The sequence below is a fragment of the Podarcis tiliguerta genome (assembly GCF_965153285.1).
Source record: "Podarcis tiliguerta genome assembly, chromosome: 4".
NCBI lineage: Eukaryota > Metazoa > Chordata > Lepidosauria > Squamata > Lacertidae > Podarcis > Podarcis tiliguerta.
Genome location: NC_139537.1, coordinates 71,401,573 through 71,420,495, shown reverse-complemented (window position 1 = coordinate 71,420,495; position 18,923 = coordinate 71,401,573). Strand labels below are relative to the sequence as shown.

The 18,923-nt window shown below is 43.3% G+C and overlaps 1 protein-coding gene and 1 long non-coding RNA gene across 4 annotated transcripts in view; one reads left to right on the top strand and one right to left on the bottom strand.

Annotated features, from left to right (window-relative positions):
* Positions 1-1,242: 1,242 nt before the first annotated feature.
* On the bottom strand, positions 1,243-6,130 carry LOC310676359. Its single transcript, XR_014510491.1, has 2 exons — positions 6,026-6,130; positions 1,243-1,535 (listed from the first exon to the last, which is right to left on the bottom strand). It is a non-coding gene; the product is annotated as an uncharacterized lncRNA (long non-coding RNA).
* VWA3B (von Willebrand factor A domain containing 3B) overlaps positions 6,030-18,923 on the top strand; it is a 75,567-nt gene continuing 62,673 nt past the window's right edge. Inside the window, exons 1-8 of one of the 3 annotated variants that reach the window (XM_083437587.1) lie at positions 6,030-6,429; positions 11,528-11,605; positions 12,333-12,560; positions 12,789-12,883; positions 14,745-14,995; positions 15,972-16,131; positions 16,870-17,039; positions 18,074-18,195. In XM_083437587.1, coding sequence (XP_083293713.1) covers positions 6,402-6,429; positions 11,528-11,605; positions 12,333-12,560; positions 12,789-12,883; positions 14,745-14,995; positions 15,972-16,131; positions 16,870-17,039; positions 18,074-18,195 — 1,132 coding nt within the window. In that variant the 5' untranslated portion in view covers positions 6,030-6,401. The other 2 variants (XM_083437586.1, XM_083437588.1) reach the window with 2 other exon arrangements.

Here is an 18,923-nt window from a genome sequence, read left to right as displayed (position 1 = left end):
ATTTTAATGCATGAGGGGGTTAAGACCATAGAGTGAGCTGTTCTGCCAGGTTTAGCTAGGTCACGCCCCCATCAGCTTGAGAGGAAGTGTCATCAAACTTTGTTCTTCCTGTTCCACCATGTGAGCGCCAAGGAGTAAAGAGATCTGAGCTGGCTGCTGCAAGCTCAGACTGTATGGCTTAAGCAAGCCACACAGTCAAACCTCGGTTCTCCAATGGTTCCATTTTCAAACATTTCGACTCCCGAATACCAAAAACCCAGAAGTAAATGCTCTGGTTATTGAAAGTTTTTCAGAACTCGGACATCTGATGCAGCTTCCGCTTGAGTGCAAGAAGCTCTTGCAACCAATTGGAAGCTGCGCCTCGGTTGTCGAACATTTCGGAAATCGAACAGTCTTCCGGAACGGATTTCGTTTGACAACTGAGGTTTGACTGTGTTTGTGTTTCTATACAAATAATTTAAGAATGTTCACCACTTTGGAGCCTAAGTTTTACTGCTTTTGTATTCTGACTGATGTATGGAAAAGCACATGGATCTGACCTTTAAAAGTTTGTAAGTAAACCATTTTTAACTTACCCCAATGTGTGGTCTTTTTCTGTGCCAAGGGCAGAGGGAAACTTTGGAAGGAACTTAGAAAGGGTGTTTTAAAAGTCTAACACTTTACTTTGCTGTATATTTTCATAGAATCATAGAATCCACAAGAGACCACAAGGGCCATCAAGTCCAACCCCCTGCCAAGCAGGAAACACCATCAGAGCACTCCTGACATATGGTATTTTGTGATTTTCAATCTCTGCTAGGGTTCTCTCACCAAAGAGTACTTGCCCCAAACCTGGTTCTTGGGCTTCCAGGGAATTCTCCTTATATTTACCTAGTTTTCTTTACTCCAAATAAAACCAACATAGATAAGGAGTCTTTCCTAGCCCTGACTATAGATGCCGGGCTTTGAAACTGGGACCATCTGCATGCAAAGCAGATGACCTATCGCTGAACTACAGCCGTTCTCCCCAAGATTCCACTTACACTAGCCTTGGCCAGCATGGCAAATGGTCAGGGATGACAGGAATTGTAGTTGTGGAAGTCAAATATCTGCTCTGCCTTAGGGCAGGGATGACTAGCTCTGCCAAGGGCAGCAATGACACATTGCTGGGGATGTGTGCTTCATCATATCCCTGACACCTAGAGTCTACCTGTAGGTTTCCCAGCAAATTTAAAAAAGAATTTTTTGACAGTAAATGACAAATACTTAGTAAAGCATTTTAATTCATCTTCTCGGAGAACTTTAACTTGCTTATAGTTTATGGTAGTTAACTCTCAAGACTATAAAAATGTCTGAAACTAATTTCATTTTCTATTACAGGCTACGCTGCAGAGCTAATTTTACATCTACAGAACATTCAGTTCTTGCTTTTAAAAATGATATAATGGGAAAATATGTTATGGCTGAGAATTATATGCATTTTCTTCGCCTCTGGGGAACGTTTGTGTAATCAAGGAAGACTTTTCATGTCCAGGGTAATCTTTAAACACACTAGTCTGAAAAATATATGGGGAAAGAGAGTGATAAACATAGCTGCCAGCTAAAAACACCAAACATATTTGAACTATATAAGAAGATTTACTTTTGGCTATTTGGTGAGCTGGCACTTCAACAGAAACCATGTGGCTGTTTCTCAGAAAAAGGTCCTATTCCCCGTGGATTTGTTATTCTCAATTAATTCAGTTAGTTTTGTAATGGTTTTGGAAGCCATTATTTGGCCCTGCATTAAGCATTCTACATTTTTGTTAACTGTCAGGGACCATGCTGAGGAGGGCTGCACGGAGGAAGAATGGTGGGAGCCACGCCCTCCTCCTGATCCTGAATCTTCCCAGGAGCAGGAGGACAGTATAGATTTGGAACAGTGGTTTGCAGAGGGTCATAGTTCGGAAGGCAGAAGCTGGGAAATACTAGGTGGGGAACAGTTAGCAGAAGAGATACTAGAAGAGAGAGAGTTAACAGATTCACAGTCTCTGGATAGTATCCACCCCCCTTCCCCAAAGTCTCGGAGAGCTCAGAAAGTGTCAGAACAGAAAGCACAGAGACTACAAACTCAGATTACAAAACATAGGAGTGACATGGATTAATAGCGACGGAAGGGGGAGTGACCTTAATTGGGAGCACTGCCATTCTTGTTAGATGCGTTCTTTTGTCCTTCACTATGCTGTGGGTTAAACTACAGAGCCTACGGCTTGCTGATTGAAGGTCGCGGTTCGAATCCCCGTGACGGGTTGAGCTCCTGTTGCTCGGTCCCTGCTCCTGCCAACCTAGCAGTTTGAAAGCACATCAAAGTGCAAGTAGATAAATAGGTACCGCTGCTCTGGTTCGCCAGAAGCGGCTTAGTCATGACCCGGAAGCTGTACGCCGGCTCCCTTGGCCAATAAAGCGAGATGAGCGCGCAACCCCAGAGTCGTCCGCAACTGGAACTAATGGTCAGGGGTTCCTTTACCTTTACCTTTTTATGTTTATTAAAGAAACTATCTGGTAAGAATTCCCTTTTGTTTGATCTGCTCATTTACGGCCAGGGGGGCGGAAGCCAATTCTCCGAAGCCTGACAATAACCAAGAATTAGATGTGATTCAAAATGTGCTTCTTAAAGTTGCTTTTAAGAAAACAACCCCAGTGGTGGGGAGGACCAGGACCAGGACTGTGTATCATGAAGGATTGATACTGGCAGTGGAAGCTTCCCTTCTGGGACTAACTGTTCATGTGACGGTTTAGTTTGCATGGAGCTCAAGCCTTTAAATATGTGTTGAGACACATATTGCATTCAATTGGCCACACTCCTAACTACATCTGCATAGGATTCCGGACTTAGTTTAGTCTTGCATTGATTTATTAAAGGGGGGAAATGATGTGGAAATCTCAAGGGAGTGCAGCGAAAGGTCAGTATAAGTAATGTCCTAAAACAGGACTCGCCAGCCACACAGCTTTACTTTTCTGCTATGCATTACATCATCTAGACTGTACAGAAGTGGAATGAAAAAGGTCTTCATGTGAGATGTGCCTGGGGCTGAGCAAATGATCTTTCATGCAAATAAGGCAAGCCAAATGGTACACAAGAAGGGGCAAAACTTCCTAGTCAATCAGGGGGAAATAACTCCCCTAATTAGAATGTCTAAAAATCTTTTTCTGTCTTTTTTGCATTCTGAGATCCTGGATGAAGCTCATTCATCTTAGGTTTCCTGAAAGTTAAATGTGTTGTTTTTTTGCACTTGGCTGATTCCATTTACAATGGAATTGAGCTATATTTTGCTCTGCTGTTTTTACTGTACCATAATTAACTGGTGGGCTGACAAGATGCTATCTATCTGTGCAATTTGCAATTTATTTATTTTTTATAAAAACGCAGTTATTTAGAGTCTCCTTCTGTCCCCAGGGTTGTTTCTTATGGCACAGAGCAATGACATTGTTTATGAGTAGGTTCTTACTTAAAACAAACTGCTCTGATTATGTAAGGTGCCTCCTACAGAAAAAAAAGCCATTTTAGCAAGCTATTTATTAAGCGTGTGGATAGGGCAAGTAATTTCACTGCTGATGGTATTTACTGAACTGTAAAAATTCGGTTGCAACAGAAAAAAATAAAGATCTGCCTTGCTTTCTCTGGATCTTGCCTCCATCCATTCTTCTCTGACAGATAATGGATGTAGGGGGACACAGAGTTCCTTGATGGGGAGTTGGGCTGTAAAAGCCAACCCCAATTGTTTTCTACAACACTGGTCTATTCCCTTTCCCTGCAAGCCTGCCTGTCACCATTGCCTTAGATCAGGGCCCTAAGTTGTCAAAAGCCAATTTCGCTCTCTAGACTGTCTAGAGGAAGCCATTTTATTTTACAGCTATTTAAAAATTGCTGAGGTTACTGGAAAACCATTGTCAAAGTCCAAATTGTCAACCACTCCTACATCTTGTCACTGAACTGCTGTATATTATTTCCCACCTTTGCCCCCTCCCTTTATCCGTTTTAAATTTGTCCACCCTGAAGTGTTGAGTTTATCAATAGCCCTAATGCAAGGAAGACAAAAATACAGCTACAAAGGGATTAACTTATTATGTACTTTGTGTTGTTTAAATTGCCATTTTATGTTGTGAAGTGCCCTGAGATCTATAGGTATGGGGGAGTATACAAATTTAATAAATCATCATCATTACCATCATCTTTTATATGACCTCTCATCTATAAGTACCATTGAGTTTATGCTGGTTTACTCCCAGGCAGAGTCCGAAACTCCATTGTTCTAGGCACATTTTGTGACAATGAATTTTATTAGTGTGAGCAGTTTCTGAGCTCTGGGTGCAGTAAGGTGAAGGTAAGGGTAAAAGAACACTGGACGGTTAAGTCCAGTCAAAGGTGACTATGGGGTACAATGCACATCTCGCTTTCAGGCCAAGGGAGCCGACGTTTGTCTATAGACAGCTTTCTGGGTCATGTGGCCAGCATGACTAAACCGCTTCTGGTGCAACAGAACACTGACGGAAACCAGAGTGCATGGAAACGCCGTTTACCTTCCCACCTCAGTGGTACTGCACCCAAGATTTCAGATTAAAACGGCAGTGGAAGGAAAGGAGGACCTTTTTCTGCCTCCCCCCTTCCAGTCACTCTCTGAAGACTGGAGAAGAGACTCTCTTAAAAATATTAGGGGGGCAGGCAGAGGAAGTATGGCTTTGTGTTGTTGTTTTTTTGCAGTCTTCAGATGAGGACTATGTGAAAAATTAGCTGCAGTTCATTCATTTTCAGCTTTGTATTCTTGTTATTTAAAAAGTGTGCTTAGACATTCCGTTGTTGCGCCCATAACCTAGGTTTAAGGTGCCATTTAGCTCCTAGCTTTCATATCCCACTCTGTAACACTGCCCCCGGGGTCAATAGATACACGAATTAAGCCTAGTTTCTTCCCCATATTATATACCGTATACAGCAGGAGTGGGGAACCTTTGACATGCCCACCATGTTGTTGAACTACAACTCCCATCCTCCCTGGTCACAGGCCATGCTTGCTGGGGCAGATGGGAGTTGTAGTTCAGCAACATCTGGCGGGCCAAAGGTTCCTCACACAGTAACTGCACAGCTCAATGCAGAGTTCTGCACATTCACTTCTTTTGAACTGAATGGCTTTTAATCACGCCTAACTTTGAGTAGGATCTAGCTGCATATTACTAGCAGAGTAATATTCCAGTCGGATCCTTGCAGTCACGTGTTCTTCACCTCTGTGCTTTTCAAGAAGGTTGGGGAACCTTGTGATACTTTGCATATACTGTACACTATATGGGATCCACTGCATTTCGCTTACAGTTCTGTGGTTAGTGGCTTTATGATCCTGTGATTCTAAGAAATATATATAGCATACATTCTATGATTTCCTTTTGATATCTGGGAAGGCTAGTAACTCAGCGGTGGAGCATCTGTCTTGCCTGTAGAGATATTTGAATATAATAATAATAAAAATAAATAAATAAAATAAAATAAACAAATAAATAATTTTTATTATTTGTACCCTGCCTATCTGACTGGGTTGCCCAAGCCACTCTGGGCGCCTTCCAGCATCTACAAAAACATGCAGATATCAGACCCTCCATGTGTCCCTATTTTCCAGGGACAGTCCCGGATTTACAGAAGCCATCCCAATTTCTTATTTGATCTCAGAATGTCCCACTTTTCCTTAGGACGACCCTATTTTCATCAGAGAAATGTTGGAGGGTATGGAGTTATCTGATCCCTGAGCCATCTGAAGGCAGCCCTGTATAGGAAGCTTAATGTTTTATTATGTTTTTATTTATGTTGGAAGCAGCCCGGAGTTGCTAGGGCAACCCAGTCAGATGGACGGGGTACGACGACTACTACTACTACTACTATTAGATAGGATGGCCCTATTTTCATTGGAGAAATGTTGGACGGTATGACATTTTCGTTCATTGGGAAGCCGCAGCATATGACAAGCTTTAGTAAGGAGCACATATAAATAAATATAGGCACAGCGCAAAGAAGGGCTCCCACCTGCTTGGAAAATCCCACACGCAGCTCCTTCTCTCAGGTGTAGATACGGAAATGCACTGTGCACGCGATCCGCGCTCACACGTTCACGGGGGGGGGGATGAGGAGACTCTACTCTAGATTGAACTCACACGCCTCGAACCCAAAGTTGGCGCTTGTCCAGAGAAGCAAAGCGCGCCGCCCTTTGAACTAGGCTCCATTTTTCCGCCCTTGCTTTGCCCCACTAGACTCTGGAAGCTCCTCCTGGAAGGGGCGGCTCCGCGAAAGCCGGCCGCTCACGGGCCGGGGCTTAGCAACCGCGGCGTCTCCCGTGTCAACGAAAGAAAGAAGCGGGGCGGCGGCGCCACCGTGGAACTCCTCGCCGGCGCGTCACAATGGGATGGAAGCGACCGGGGGGCTCGAAGCAGGTGAGGCGGGGCGCCTGCAGGGGGCGCACGGAAGCAGCCCCCTCTCGGATGGGGGCTTCTTCCCACGATCGGCTGAAGGCTTCCAGCTCTGGCTGGTTCACCCCACGGGCCCCCTATCCTTCTGTCCCCCCATCGCCTTGTGGACAGATTTCCCTCTCTGCGCCTGTGCCAGGTTGGGGCGCGGGGCACTTGATTGATCCGAACGACACAAAATGAGTGAGGTCCTTATTCATTTCATAGAAACATAGAATTGTAAGGGATGCCCGAGGATCATCTAGTCCAACCCCCTGCAATACAATAATATTTTGCCCAGCGCGGGGATGAAGAGCCTCACGCACTACTGACTGAGCTGTCTTTTTGTTGTGATTCGTCGCTGTTGTTTGTAGTTCTTCGTTAATTCTCCTTGTGCTTTGGGGTGGGGGTGTTAGCAGTCTACATGGAATCATAGAATGGTAGACCTGGAAGGGTCCCCAAGTGTCATCTAGTCCAACCCCCTGCAATCTTTTGCCCAGCGTGAGGCTCAAACCCACGACCCTGAGATTAAGAGCCTCATGCTGTACCAACTGAGCCACATGTATACACATATACGTAAGGTTATTATAGAATTTGATGTTATAGAGCTTGATGTTTTTGTTATGTTTTTAGATATGCTGTAAGCTGCCCAGAGTGGCTGTGCAAACCCAGCCAGATGGGCGGAGTATAAATAATAAAATTATTGTTGTTGTTATTATTAGTGATATTATTATTAGCTCAGGAATTATTATTATTATTATTATTATTATTATTATTATTTATTGTTTACCTGCCCTTTACCCTAAGGTCGTAGGGTGTGTAACAACAAAATATTAGAAATGGTTTAAAACAACTTCTAGTCTCAAAAATAATGGGTGTCCTAAAAATACACAGCTCAAGCATCAAAAGGCTGGGTGAAGAAGTAGATACAGTATAGTTTTGACAGGTCCAAGCCCTGAAGGTAGGTCTTGGGTTGCAGAAATATGGGGGCATTTGTGAAGTGCAGATTTTCCCAGCACAGTTCTGCAGCAGGAGAACAAACTACCGGTATGCTCTTGGGAAACCTCACTTTCGCAGCTTTGATATCTTGAGCCTGCTCAGAAATAATTCTTGTTTGAATATAGGCCTGACCATAGCTACTCAGAAGTCCAATTGAACTTAATGGGGTTTACTCCCAGGTATGCTTGGTTTGATGTGAAGATTGGGGGGACTTAACGTGGATAATTCTAAGCCAAAACCTGAAAGTGAGAGCAGTTCAGGTAAAGAAACTTGAGCTTTTTTTCACTCTTAATTCCTTAGAGGGAAAGAGCTGGAAGCCATATGGACCAAGCAAATAATGTGGATAAATGAGGAATCTTTTGTGAGCAGATTTCCAACCTTGTATATTTACATTTCAGGTAATAAATTGGGAAATCTAGTCACAGAACTCCCACACAAGATTTATTTCAGCCCTCAACCATACTTTGCTGATAAGTGGGTAACGGTAGTAGCATGTAGTCAACTTTCTACTTCTAGGCCGCAATGTAGTTATTGAGATGTTTTCTCCCACAGAAATGGGTTTGAAGACAAATGTAAGCAGGAATTCAGTTCTATACATGTTCCCTCTTTGAATTCATGCCATACCTGCAATTCCACACCTCCAATTGGTATAACCTGAACATAGAATGTGAAATTGTTTAGAGTGGAATCATTTTCTCTGGGAAATGGAAATACAGTAGGTCTGTCTAAACCTGGAAAACTAAGCCAAACTGCTCTCCCTCCCACTGCCAGGTTGCATTCAAAAAGCTGTATGTGGGCAACCTCCCAAGTTTCACTGAGTTTTGTATGGACTCTTGCCAGTTTATTACTTTGCATTTTTACAGCTCCCTAAGCTTCCTGAGAAGTCCATGCATTTATTATAAGGTGTATCATTTTCCTAGCATAGATGGCTGCGTCTGTAAAAATTTAAAAATCCATACTAAAGCTTGGATGCAAGAGATGTGCTTATATGTTACCCCAAACTGAAGACACTGACTGAGTGGGTAAAAGCTCTTTCCAAACTTTCCCACTGAAACTTGGTTTAAAATGTTGGTCTTAAGATTATTAATACTTCTCTAATTAGCTGGGCCATCCCTCAATTTAAGTTGAGTTTTGCTTTTTACGGATTCTTTTTCTGTCGGAACCCCTGTATGTTCTTCTCCCATTCGCCACACAATTGCCTGAGCAGTTCAGGTGAAGAACCTTGAGCTAGCAAGGAATTAAATTCCAGAGTGAAAAAAGAGAGTGTGCTACATCCAAGCCTCTGAACAGCTATCAAAATAGCACGGCATCTGGTTCTGGTAGCCGGGACTTTTGCACTCTATTGAATTACAGTGCTTATCGCAGGATTTCATTTGCCATGGAGTCACCAGCTCGGGTATCCATGTTATATTAGAGGGACTAGATTGCAGTGATTCCTAGTAGCTTCTCTTGTGAATGAATACTATTAATCACAGCACTTTTTTGGTGCCAATGTGGTATAGCGGCTTGAGTGTTGGGCTAAGACCTGAGAGACCAGGGTTCAAACCTCCACTCAGCTCACTGGGTGACATCTGACCAGTCACTCACTCTCAACCTAACCTACCTCACAGGGTTGTTGTGTTTATAAGATGAGGAGGAAAACTGTGTATGCCACCTTAAGCTCCTTGGAGAAAAAGATTAGAACAAGTGTAAAATAAATATATAACTATGCAAAGTGCTTTACAATCCTAATTCATTCTTTTTTGCCACCTTGTAAGGCTGGTCCTTATTATTCCCATTTTACAAACTGGGCAATGGAGGATGATAGCTATTAGCTTGTTCAGTGTTACTCAGGGCTCCTTTCCAGGGGAAAAAAAGTGATTTCCATGTAAGATAATTTTGATGTGGCAATTGAACATAGATAAACAACCGAGACTGACTGCAGACTCAATCAGCAGTCATGTTCATGCACGTGGGATCACCACAGATTATGATCCACAGAATAAAGTATCAGTATTTAAAGCATTTCACACACATTATCTCATATGGGATACATGTGGAATTCATGCAAATTGTTCTATGGAAGTGACCTTTGCATAGGAATTTTGCAGCATGAAATCACGGCATCAAAGTACTTGAATTCAGGCCCTAATCCATCACACGGGTAAATAAATTGCGGTGATTCATATGTTTTATAGCTGACACTTAGTTCTGTCTCCCTGGAGGCAAAATGCACAACTTACCACTTGGTATCGCAGCCGAAGGGTAAATGTTTGCACAAACCCTCCCCTGTGCACATATAGGGCATTTTGAAGGGCTTCCTAGATACGACATCACTAGCCCTGTTGTTCTGGTCTTCTTGTTTAAAGTTACCCAAGTGACTATAGTGGTATGTGGATCTGGAACACTGGAATAACATTTTGCCAGGTAACCGAAGAGGCCAGAGTGATTCACTTCTTTACTCTGGTCTTTGGCACCCGAAACGTACATTTCTAGGACCCACCCAATTATTGTGCCTGCAGTCTGTTTTAAACTGTTTTCACCATTGCATTTTAAACCCCTGTAACTTTCCCAGGGCCTTTATGGGCGGATAATAAATCAAAATAGTAATTATAATTCAAATACACATTAGAATTTGGATCTGAAGACAACTTCAGGAATTTGACTGAAGGAAAGTTCCCTGTTTCCTCCCTACCCACCTCTCAGCCACCCAGACAGCTTTAAAATTGCTTCAGAGGGTCAACCAGGGGTTCGGAGCGAGACACTATCAGCATACTGATAACACTCAGCTCTGCTTTCATTGGAGGAGGGCCAGTCAACTGAAGCCCAATCCCAACAAGAGGGGAAAGCTGTGGGTAGATGGTTCTTGTATTTTGGGAGTTTGCATTCTACTTGCTCTAGAATGGGTTGCATACTCCCCCCCCCCCCCCCCGGCGAAGGGTCAGGTTCACTTCTTGGTTCCCTGTTCCCATTGGATCCAGTTTTGTTCTCTAGAGCCTTGGTCCACAGCACCTCCTCTTTCCTGCGTCACCAACTGCAGCCTCTGCTGGACAGGAATGCTCTGGGTCATAGTTAGCCACACCATGATCACCTCTTGACTAGACTGCTATAATGGTATTTTGGGTGTGGCTTGAAAGATGACCAGGAAGCATCAGTTGGTGCAGAACACAGCTGCTGTGATTTGATAAGGGTATCTGGATCCCATCTCCAACGCAGTTGGCAAAAAAGCTTCATATTGCAGCTTTGCTAGCAAAACATCTTGGGGGCCCAGGTAACTAAGGGTGCAGAGCCAGTGGGTGCAGAGCCAGTGTGGTGTAGTGGTTAAGAGCGGTAGTCTCGTAATCTGGGGAACCGGGTTCGCGTCTCCGCTCCTCCACATGCAGCTGCTGGGTGACCTTGGGCCAGTCACACTTCTTTGAAGTCTCTCAGCCCCACTCACCTCACAGAGTGTTTGTTGTGGGGGAGGAAGGGAAAGGAGAATGTTAGCCGCTTTGAGACTCCTTAAAGGGAATTGAAAGGCGGGATATCAAATCCAAACTCTTCTTCTTCTTCTTTTCTTTTCTCCAAACAAGATGACAATAGAATGACCTCACTAGAGATCCTTGCCTTGCACCAATACGTCTTTCTTTCAGGCACCAGGTTGAACCTGGTGTACATAGAACCTTCTGTATTTCCTCTGGTTTTAGGCATTTTTTTTATTGTTGCCCATGGTTTCACCTCCTAGTAAGTTCTTTTAATGTTTATTACTAATGCTGTGGTATTTTTAAAACATTCTTTTCATTTCATTTTCCTTAAACAGGTAAGTTACCTTTTTGTAACCATTTTGTCGCTGTGGTATGCTAGTGAGAAGTAGTATAGAAATATTTGAAATAATTAGACAGCACAATCTTAACCATGTCTGCTCAGAAGTAAGTTCTGTTGAATTCAGTGGGGCTTCCTCCTGGGTAAGTGGGTGGACTAGGTTTCTGGTTAATAAAAGTTGTTGGAGCTGGTGCTAACTTTAATTTAAATTTAAATTCAATTGATAGCATCGAAACCAGACCTGATTTACTGGTTGGATGGCATCAATAAAAAACAAACAATCATGTGTTTTTATTCATGTTTTAAGGGGAACACAGAAGGAAGCAAAAAATCAGTGTGGTTGCAATGACTGGAGGCATAGGTAAACGGCTTGCATGGAGTGAACGTGAGTATTCTAAGGTTATGATATTTTATTAATAAAATTACACATGGAACTTCTGTTGGAGCTATGTTGTGTCTTTGACTGCATAAAGTGGTATTCACAGTGCTTTCAGTGTATTGTGTGAATGTATCTAATGTCTCTGTGCAAACCTATGCTTTGTAATATGAACCCTCTTAAGTCTAATTCCAGACTCAGCTCTATGTATGGAATGTTTTTGTACATGTATCTTCTTGTACATAAAGAGAGAGAGAAAAAGAAGGGAGAGGCTTTTGTATTTATTTAAAAGTTTCTCTTTTTGATAATGCTTTAAAAAAGGAGGAGTCATGAAAATACAGTAGAGTACCATGGAAAGGAGGTGAGAGGGGGAGATGAGATAGTTGGCAGACGAAGGGATTGCAATAAGTAAACCTGGTGTTAAGTTGTGGGTGAACATATCAGACGACACAGCGATTCTTCAAACAGCTCTTGTTTATTCAGAGGCCAGAACTAGAATTGACTGAAGGGCTCAGTCAGCCTGCTTATATGGAGCTTCAGTACAACGTTACTGTAGCAACTTTCTAAAACTATCCAATCACTGAATGTCACTTTCGATCCTTCATTTGCATAAAAACTATCCAATCACTGAACGGCACTTTCGATCCTTCATTTGCATAACTACAGTATCCCCCTGCTGGCCCAGGGTGAGAACTTCAGTACATAACACCTAGCTTGCACGTTTTCCCCTTTACAGAAGTTACTTTTGGTGGGAAGCCTAAAAAAGATCCTGAAAAAACTAAGACGTTGGTTGCCTGCGAGAAGAACTTGGAGCGAAAAGAAAGGAGAGATTATGGCGTTCAGTGGGACTTGGATGTGCAACTTCTCATCTCTTCCCCTAAATGGCTTCAGCTGCATGGGCTCAAAAGGAACAAGTTGACCTTTTCTCAGATTTTATCCAAGATTGGATTTCAGCACAAAGAAGGTATGATGTGCAGCAAGTCTTTTCCCTTTGCACGATGCACAGCCTGATCTTTTGCTCAGTTAGCTGGAGAAATAAACCCTGTTGCATTCAACAGTAAGTAACAGCTTGTGTATGGGATATCCATTGGGGCTCACTTCTAAATAAACGGGCAAGGAATTGGTGCAATAAAATAAAATAAATGACCCTGCATGATGGAGACAGCACATGTACAACTTCTTTTTATTCTAGACTATGTATCCATCCTGGGGAAACTTGTGGCTTCTCGATACGCAAATGGGTTGTATCGTCAATACATGACAGGAGAAGACGGCAAGCTGTATAACGTAAGTGGCGGATTCAGAGTAATAATATATCTTTTGGGTAAGATAATATATATTGGCAAGATGAGGTGGTGGCTGGGTGTAGTAACAACCTGCCCTCTGGCTATAAAAATCTGCTCTTTAAAATCTGGACTCTGCTTTCAGAGTTCTTGCTGACCTGTTGAAGCTGGGCTTGGGGAGAACTACCTCCAGAATACAGAGTGGAAGTAATAACAATGAGCCTGGGGTCACTTAGCTTCAGAGAGGTGTTCGATAACTGATATTGGTTTGCTGAGCCAGCACCTGTATTATTCAACAACAGCAAAACTACTGACATGGGTTATGTTCAGAATCAGGGCTTCCTCGCTTGAATTTTTCCAAGTTCTAGTAGGATTTAATGAGCTGGAAGCTGGTATTGTTTGGAAGTTCCATGAAACCGAACAATTTTTTTTGCCACTTTTCATCCATTGTGAAATGCTGATTGGGTGGTAGATGTGTGTGAATCATAGCTCCAGAGATCCGCAGCGCTGTTGTGAACAGCTGCCCCACTCAGCACTCTCCTGCTGCTGAGTACTGCTCATTGGGATCAGGCAAGGCGGTCATAAGGTTGGGGGAGTTCCTGGTTGCTGGTGGTGGCCTAACTGTTAGAATTCCTGCTCCATGATTGCAGTCATGGGATTGTTGTCTATCACATGGCAGTATATGCTTTGACTCCACAGAGTGGTAAGTGATGGAGACAGGATGTTTGTTTTACTGTGTTCCATGAAGTGGGACTATTGTCCTTTGTTCTTTTCCTCTTTGCTGTCTGATGCTAGAGAGAGAGGGAGCCATGTTGCAGTGCTCTGTGTGTGTTTATATGTAAATAAAGTAGATTAGCCAAAATGCTGAGTTGCTGAGGTCTGTTACGCAAGCTGCAGATCCCTAAGTGTGCCGATGTCTGTTGGCATCGGTCGCTGTGATGTTCGGGCAGAAGAAAGCTTTTGAAGCTCCCGAACAAACAACCAGGAGGGAGAGAATATGCCAGTCGGGCATGTGACTCTACCAGGGTCCTACTTAAGTGTAGGATGAGCTCCTGACACCAACATGCCCCTGTAGGGCTTCTATGACCAAACTGGAGCTCCTCCCACCTCACCATCACTTTGATCTCTTAAGCTAGCAGTGGCACAACTGCTGGGAGCATGACCCTGTCGCTCTGAACACTCAAGGACTGCTGGTGTGCTCACCATTTGGATGCTTGTTCAGTACTTTGATGGTAAACACTTGTTGAAAAACAATGGCTCCAGTTTGAGCCTGTTCTGGATTTTGCATCAGAAGGCAAGGATAGGAGGGACCCGTCAAGTAGAGAAAATGTGATTCTTTGTGCTCTCATGGTAGCCAAGAGACTGATGTTGATGAACTGGAGGAATAAAGATATGGTCCACTTTAATAAATGGATCGACAATATGATAACACTTGGAGCTTACGAACATACTGCTTACAGACGTAGACTTTGGATAAATATGACAATATTTGGAATGAGTTTATAGAAAATGTTGTAGGTCATTCATCTTTACATATGTATTAGGATAGATAATAATATCAAATTTATAAAAGAATGTATGGGTTAGGGTCTTTTTCGTATATATTCATATATATATATTTTCTACACATTTTGTTCCTTTTTCTTTTCTCATTCTCTTTTCCTTTGCATCACTTTATTTCTTTATAATTGAACCCTTTTCAATAAAATATTAATACCAAAGTACAGATCCATCAAGGAGGTTTGCCAGCTCTTAAAAAGTGTGTTTGCATTTGTAATTGCCTTGATGCACATCTTCTTCATTTTCCATTCCTATTATTCCCTGTCTTGATTTTGACATCTTCACTCTTTAAAATTTGAATGCAGCTGACAGCCAAAAAGGACCTCCTCTTTCATTTTGTGGATTGTCTTACTGGAGCTATCGAACTGTATAAACAAAGGATGGAATGGCTAACCACAGAAAGCCGGCAAATATTTGGAGTGATTCAGGAACAGAGCATCACCATTGTTCTGGATTTCGGTGTTGCTTCTAGAGCTGAGTTTGATCTGTGTCGAGAGGCGCTTTCTATGGTCTTCAAACAGCAAGTGGCCCAAATCTCCCGATTTAACATCATTCAGTAAGTTTCCTACACTTTATTAAGGATACTTGCTGGAATTCCTAAGACTACAACCATAATAATGAAGTTTGTTGAAAGCATATGGCTGATGAACATAATCAGACTTTATCTGCAAAGCCTTTATGCCATTTTGAATATGAGGCCATGAGTAGAAATCCTTCTTAAGCGTTTTATTTATTTATTTTAAAATACTAGTTCTCTTTAAGTGGAAAAGATTTGTTTTCAAACCGTGTATCTTCCTCTCATTTTCCTACAAAGGCCAGCTAGATTTTGTCTTAGAGACCAAATATTTAAAAAACCATTGTAAGTAGATACAATTGAGGTCAGATTTAGTACCTCCATAATACCCCCCACAAACTTTATTCTCTATAGCTAATGCACCTATTGCTCCCTCAGACGAAGTATATGTTAATTTTTAAAAACATGTTTGTTTATGCTAAGGGTCAGCAACTACAGACCTGGGGAGCCCATTCTGGAATTCGAGGAGTCCTGCCTAGCGCTTGATTTGCACGGGGCCAAAGAGACATTTTGGATAAGAGACTGTTTATGGGGGTGGGGTTAGGACAATCTACTCTGACTCTATTCTCCAGGAAGTCTAAGTGGTGGCCCCACTGTGACCATTATTTCAGGATGAGATTTTTAGCTCAAAGCGCAGGGATCAATGCTGAATGCTTAGGTCCCTCTTCCCTTTCTCTTCGACCTCTGCCAGACTGGGAGAATGAGCGGGACCTTTTCACTGAATGTTGATCGAAGTAATTCATCTGGGAAACTCCACAGACATTTGGCACCCAGATCATATGTCTGTCTAGACACTGGATAAGACCTTTCCCCTTCCACCCCCCACCCCACAATAATCTCCAGACCAAAACCTTGACGGGGACAGATGCTCCTTGCTGCCCTTTTTAGTCTACCAGAGCTGTTATTGCAAGACAAGTTCAGCCATTTCTCCAGGTATTTTAGCTATTCTCCTTTTCAGGGGGGCTCAAGATCTTGCAAAGTGGCAAGAGAAGACTGTTCCTGTGTCAGAGGCCTCTATAGAAGCGGCTGTCGAGTGGCTCTGGGCGATAGAGTACAGGCCAGCTGTTTGCCACTCGGGCCCCACGGAAGCGATCATGGAGGCCTTGTTTGATGACACGGTAATCCCTCTCACACATTTCTAGAAGTCTTCGGTTATGTCTAGGGATATATCCCCGTGAGAGTTTTGACTGCAAGTGCTACAGACATGAATTATGGACGGCGATAATACATGCTAATAAAAGAACACTGGGGGCTATTTAGAAGGAATTTCTTTCAAGTTGATCTGCAGGCTGGTTCTTACCAATATCATATATGCATGACAGCATTGCATTCTGAGAGCAGAATTTCCCACGGAACAGGCAAGAGAGAAATGTTTCAATGACACTAAAGGGGCTTTGAAGCATAGGCCTAGTTTCGATGAACCTATCTGAAAGTTGAGAGATGCAAATACCTCTTTGGCACACTGCAACCTTTTTTAGGTGAGCCACAATTAAGCTGGGAAGTTTCCAATTGATCTCAGTTTCCCTAACACTTCTGGGCATGTGGGGCTCACTGTGCAGCCCTTTGGGCTGAATTGTTGCTATTATAAGATATGCCAGTGTGGTGTAGTGGTTAAGTGTGTTGGACTAGGACCTGGGAGATTGGGGTTCATATCCCCACTTGGCCACAAAGCCATGGACTTGGGCCAGTCACCGTCCCTTAGCCTAACCTAGCTCACAAGGATGTTGTGAGGAGGGGGGGGGGAAACCATGTATGCCACCTTAGCTCCTTGGATGAATGGGGGGATAGAAATGAAAAGCGTGTGTGTGTGTGTGTTACAAATATGCTTCATGGTTCAAATGACTTGTCCATCACAGACCGAGGCCGTTTACTATTTCACTGTGGGCGATATGCCAGAATGCATGAGACATTTGCTCCTGCAGAAGTTATCGAGGTGCCCATGCCCAGTCCATACAGTGTCTTTTAATGCTCGAGAAGAAGAGACTATTGCTTTATTAAAGGAGCTGAGTCATCTGACCACTGGCAGGTATGAGGTAAATGATTTCAGCACTATAAATCTATTTTGAAAATGGAGATGGATCCTTGCAGATCGCACGGTTTCTCTTTGTGCTGTTTTTTTGCCAAATATGTCACATTCCCCGTTCCTCTGTCTCTCTGAAAAGAAAATACAAGGTTTGGTGGAGCAGGTTCAGCCCAAGATGTTTAGCTGGCCAATTTCGGCGTACAGTGGTACCTCAGGTTACAAACGCTTCTGGTTACAAACACTTTGGGTTACAAACTCCGCTAACCCGGAAGTAGTACCTCGGGTTGAGAACTTTGCCCCAGGATGAGAATGGAAATCACATGCTGGTGGTGTGGCGGCAGCGGGAGGCCCCATTAGCAAAAGTGCACCTCAGGTTAAGAACAGTTTTGGGTTAAGAACGCACCTCCGGAATGAATTGAGTTCGGAACCTGAGGTACCACTGTAGTAAATGCCCCTCTCCCCCATTCAAGGTGCATAGTACTCAAACTTGACCAAGTTACTCCCTGGGAGTAAAAAACACAACAATGACAAGCATTTAGTGCCTTTCATGACATCCAAAATCAGCACCCCGAGGCAGCTTTGCTTAACAGTAGAGCAAGCCTAAAAGAGTGAGGCCTCAATCGTGAGTTGCTATTAAACTGAGAAATGGAAGTTATGCTACGCGACCCCCCAGTTTGTTATGGGCACCTGTGAGTTTTATGAAACTCTGGTGATAAAAGTGTACAATGAGAACATCCTGACTGTGCTTGAGCGTGACAACCAGTGGAAATTACTGCATTTTTTTTGCTGCAGTTATTTTCTCTTTAAGAAGTCAAAAGTGAAACGTGTTCTCTTCCCTCATATTTTTAAAAACAGCCATGTGAGGTGAGCTAGGCTGAGAGAGGCTGACTGCCCCCAAATCATTCAGTAGACCATAGCTGAGGAGTGACTTAAACTTGGGTCTGCCTGGTCTGACATTCTAGCCACTGCTCCATACCACCTCCCTTGATGCCTGTTTATAACCTTTGCATACAGATTGGAACACTTTATCCCTTCAGGTTCCATGCATTTGCTGAGAGAGAGGACTACATGGACATGATAGAAACCTCAATAAGCGACGAGGATGAGAAAGCCTTACTTACCCAGAATTCGAGGAAACTGAAAGGGAACCTGCCTCTAGGTAAAACAAAAGAAGGTTGATTATTATGCCCCAAATGCCTTCCTACCTTCAGTCCTCCAGAATCTCCATGGACCACAGCTCTCACCAGCCTTGCTCCTCACTCTGTGCCCTCCTTAAGTGCTTTTGCCTGGTAAGAATGCAGTCATGGTCTGTGGCGATGCCTCTCGTTGGTCTGGATGGAGGACAGGGAAGTTTGCATCTGGTCTCACCCACCCCTTGACATGTAGCCCTCGTAAAGTTCCCCAGAGGGGAATGTGGGTTTGGGGATTAAGGAGTCTCTCCACCGTTGCCTTAGAATCTTCAAGATAACATTTATCTAGGAGAATCCGGTGGCACTAGCAGGCATTTTATTGGAACAAGGGGGAACAGAATGCTTCCTCAATACAGAACGGAGGTAAGCAAGAGTTCTTTGGAAGAAGATAGAACCAATAGTGCAACAAGGGAATTTTAGACCCGTGTTTCCCCAACTTGGGTCTCCAGCTGCTTTTGGACTACAATTCCCATCATCCCTGTCCACTGGCCTTGCTAGCTAGGGGTGATGGTAGTTGTAGTCCAAAAACAGCTGGAGACCCAAATTTGGGAGACACTGTTTTAGACCCTGGACTTCACGGTCTTAGAGAGGCAAAGCAGACCATTGACATTTGTCTTCTTTCCATTGACATTTGTTTTACGTTCCTGACATGTTAGAGCAAAACTCTTAAGCAAGAGCAGTTTTCTAGCTGTGATAA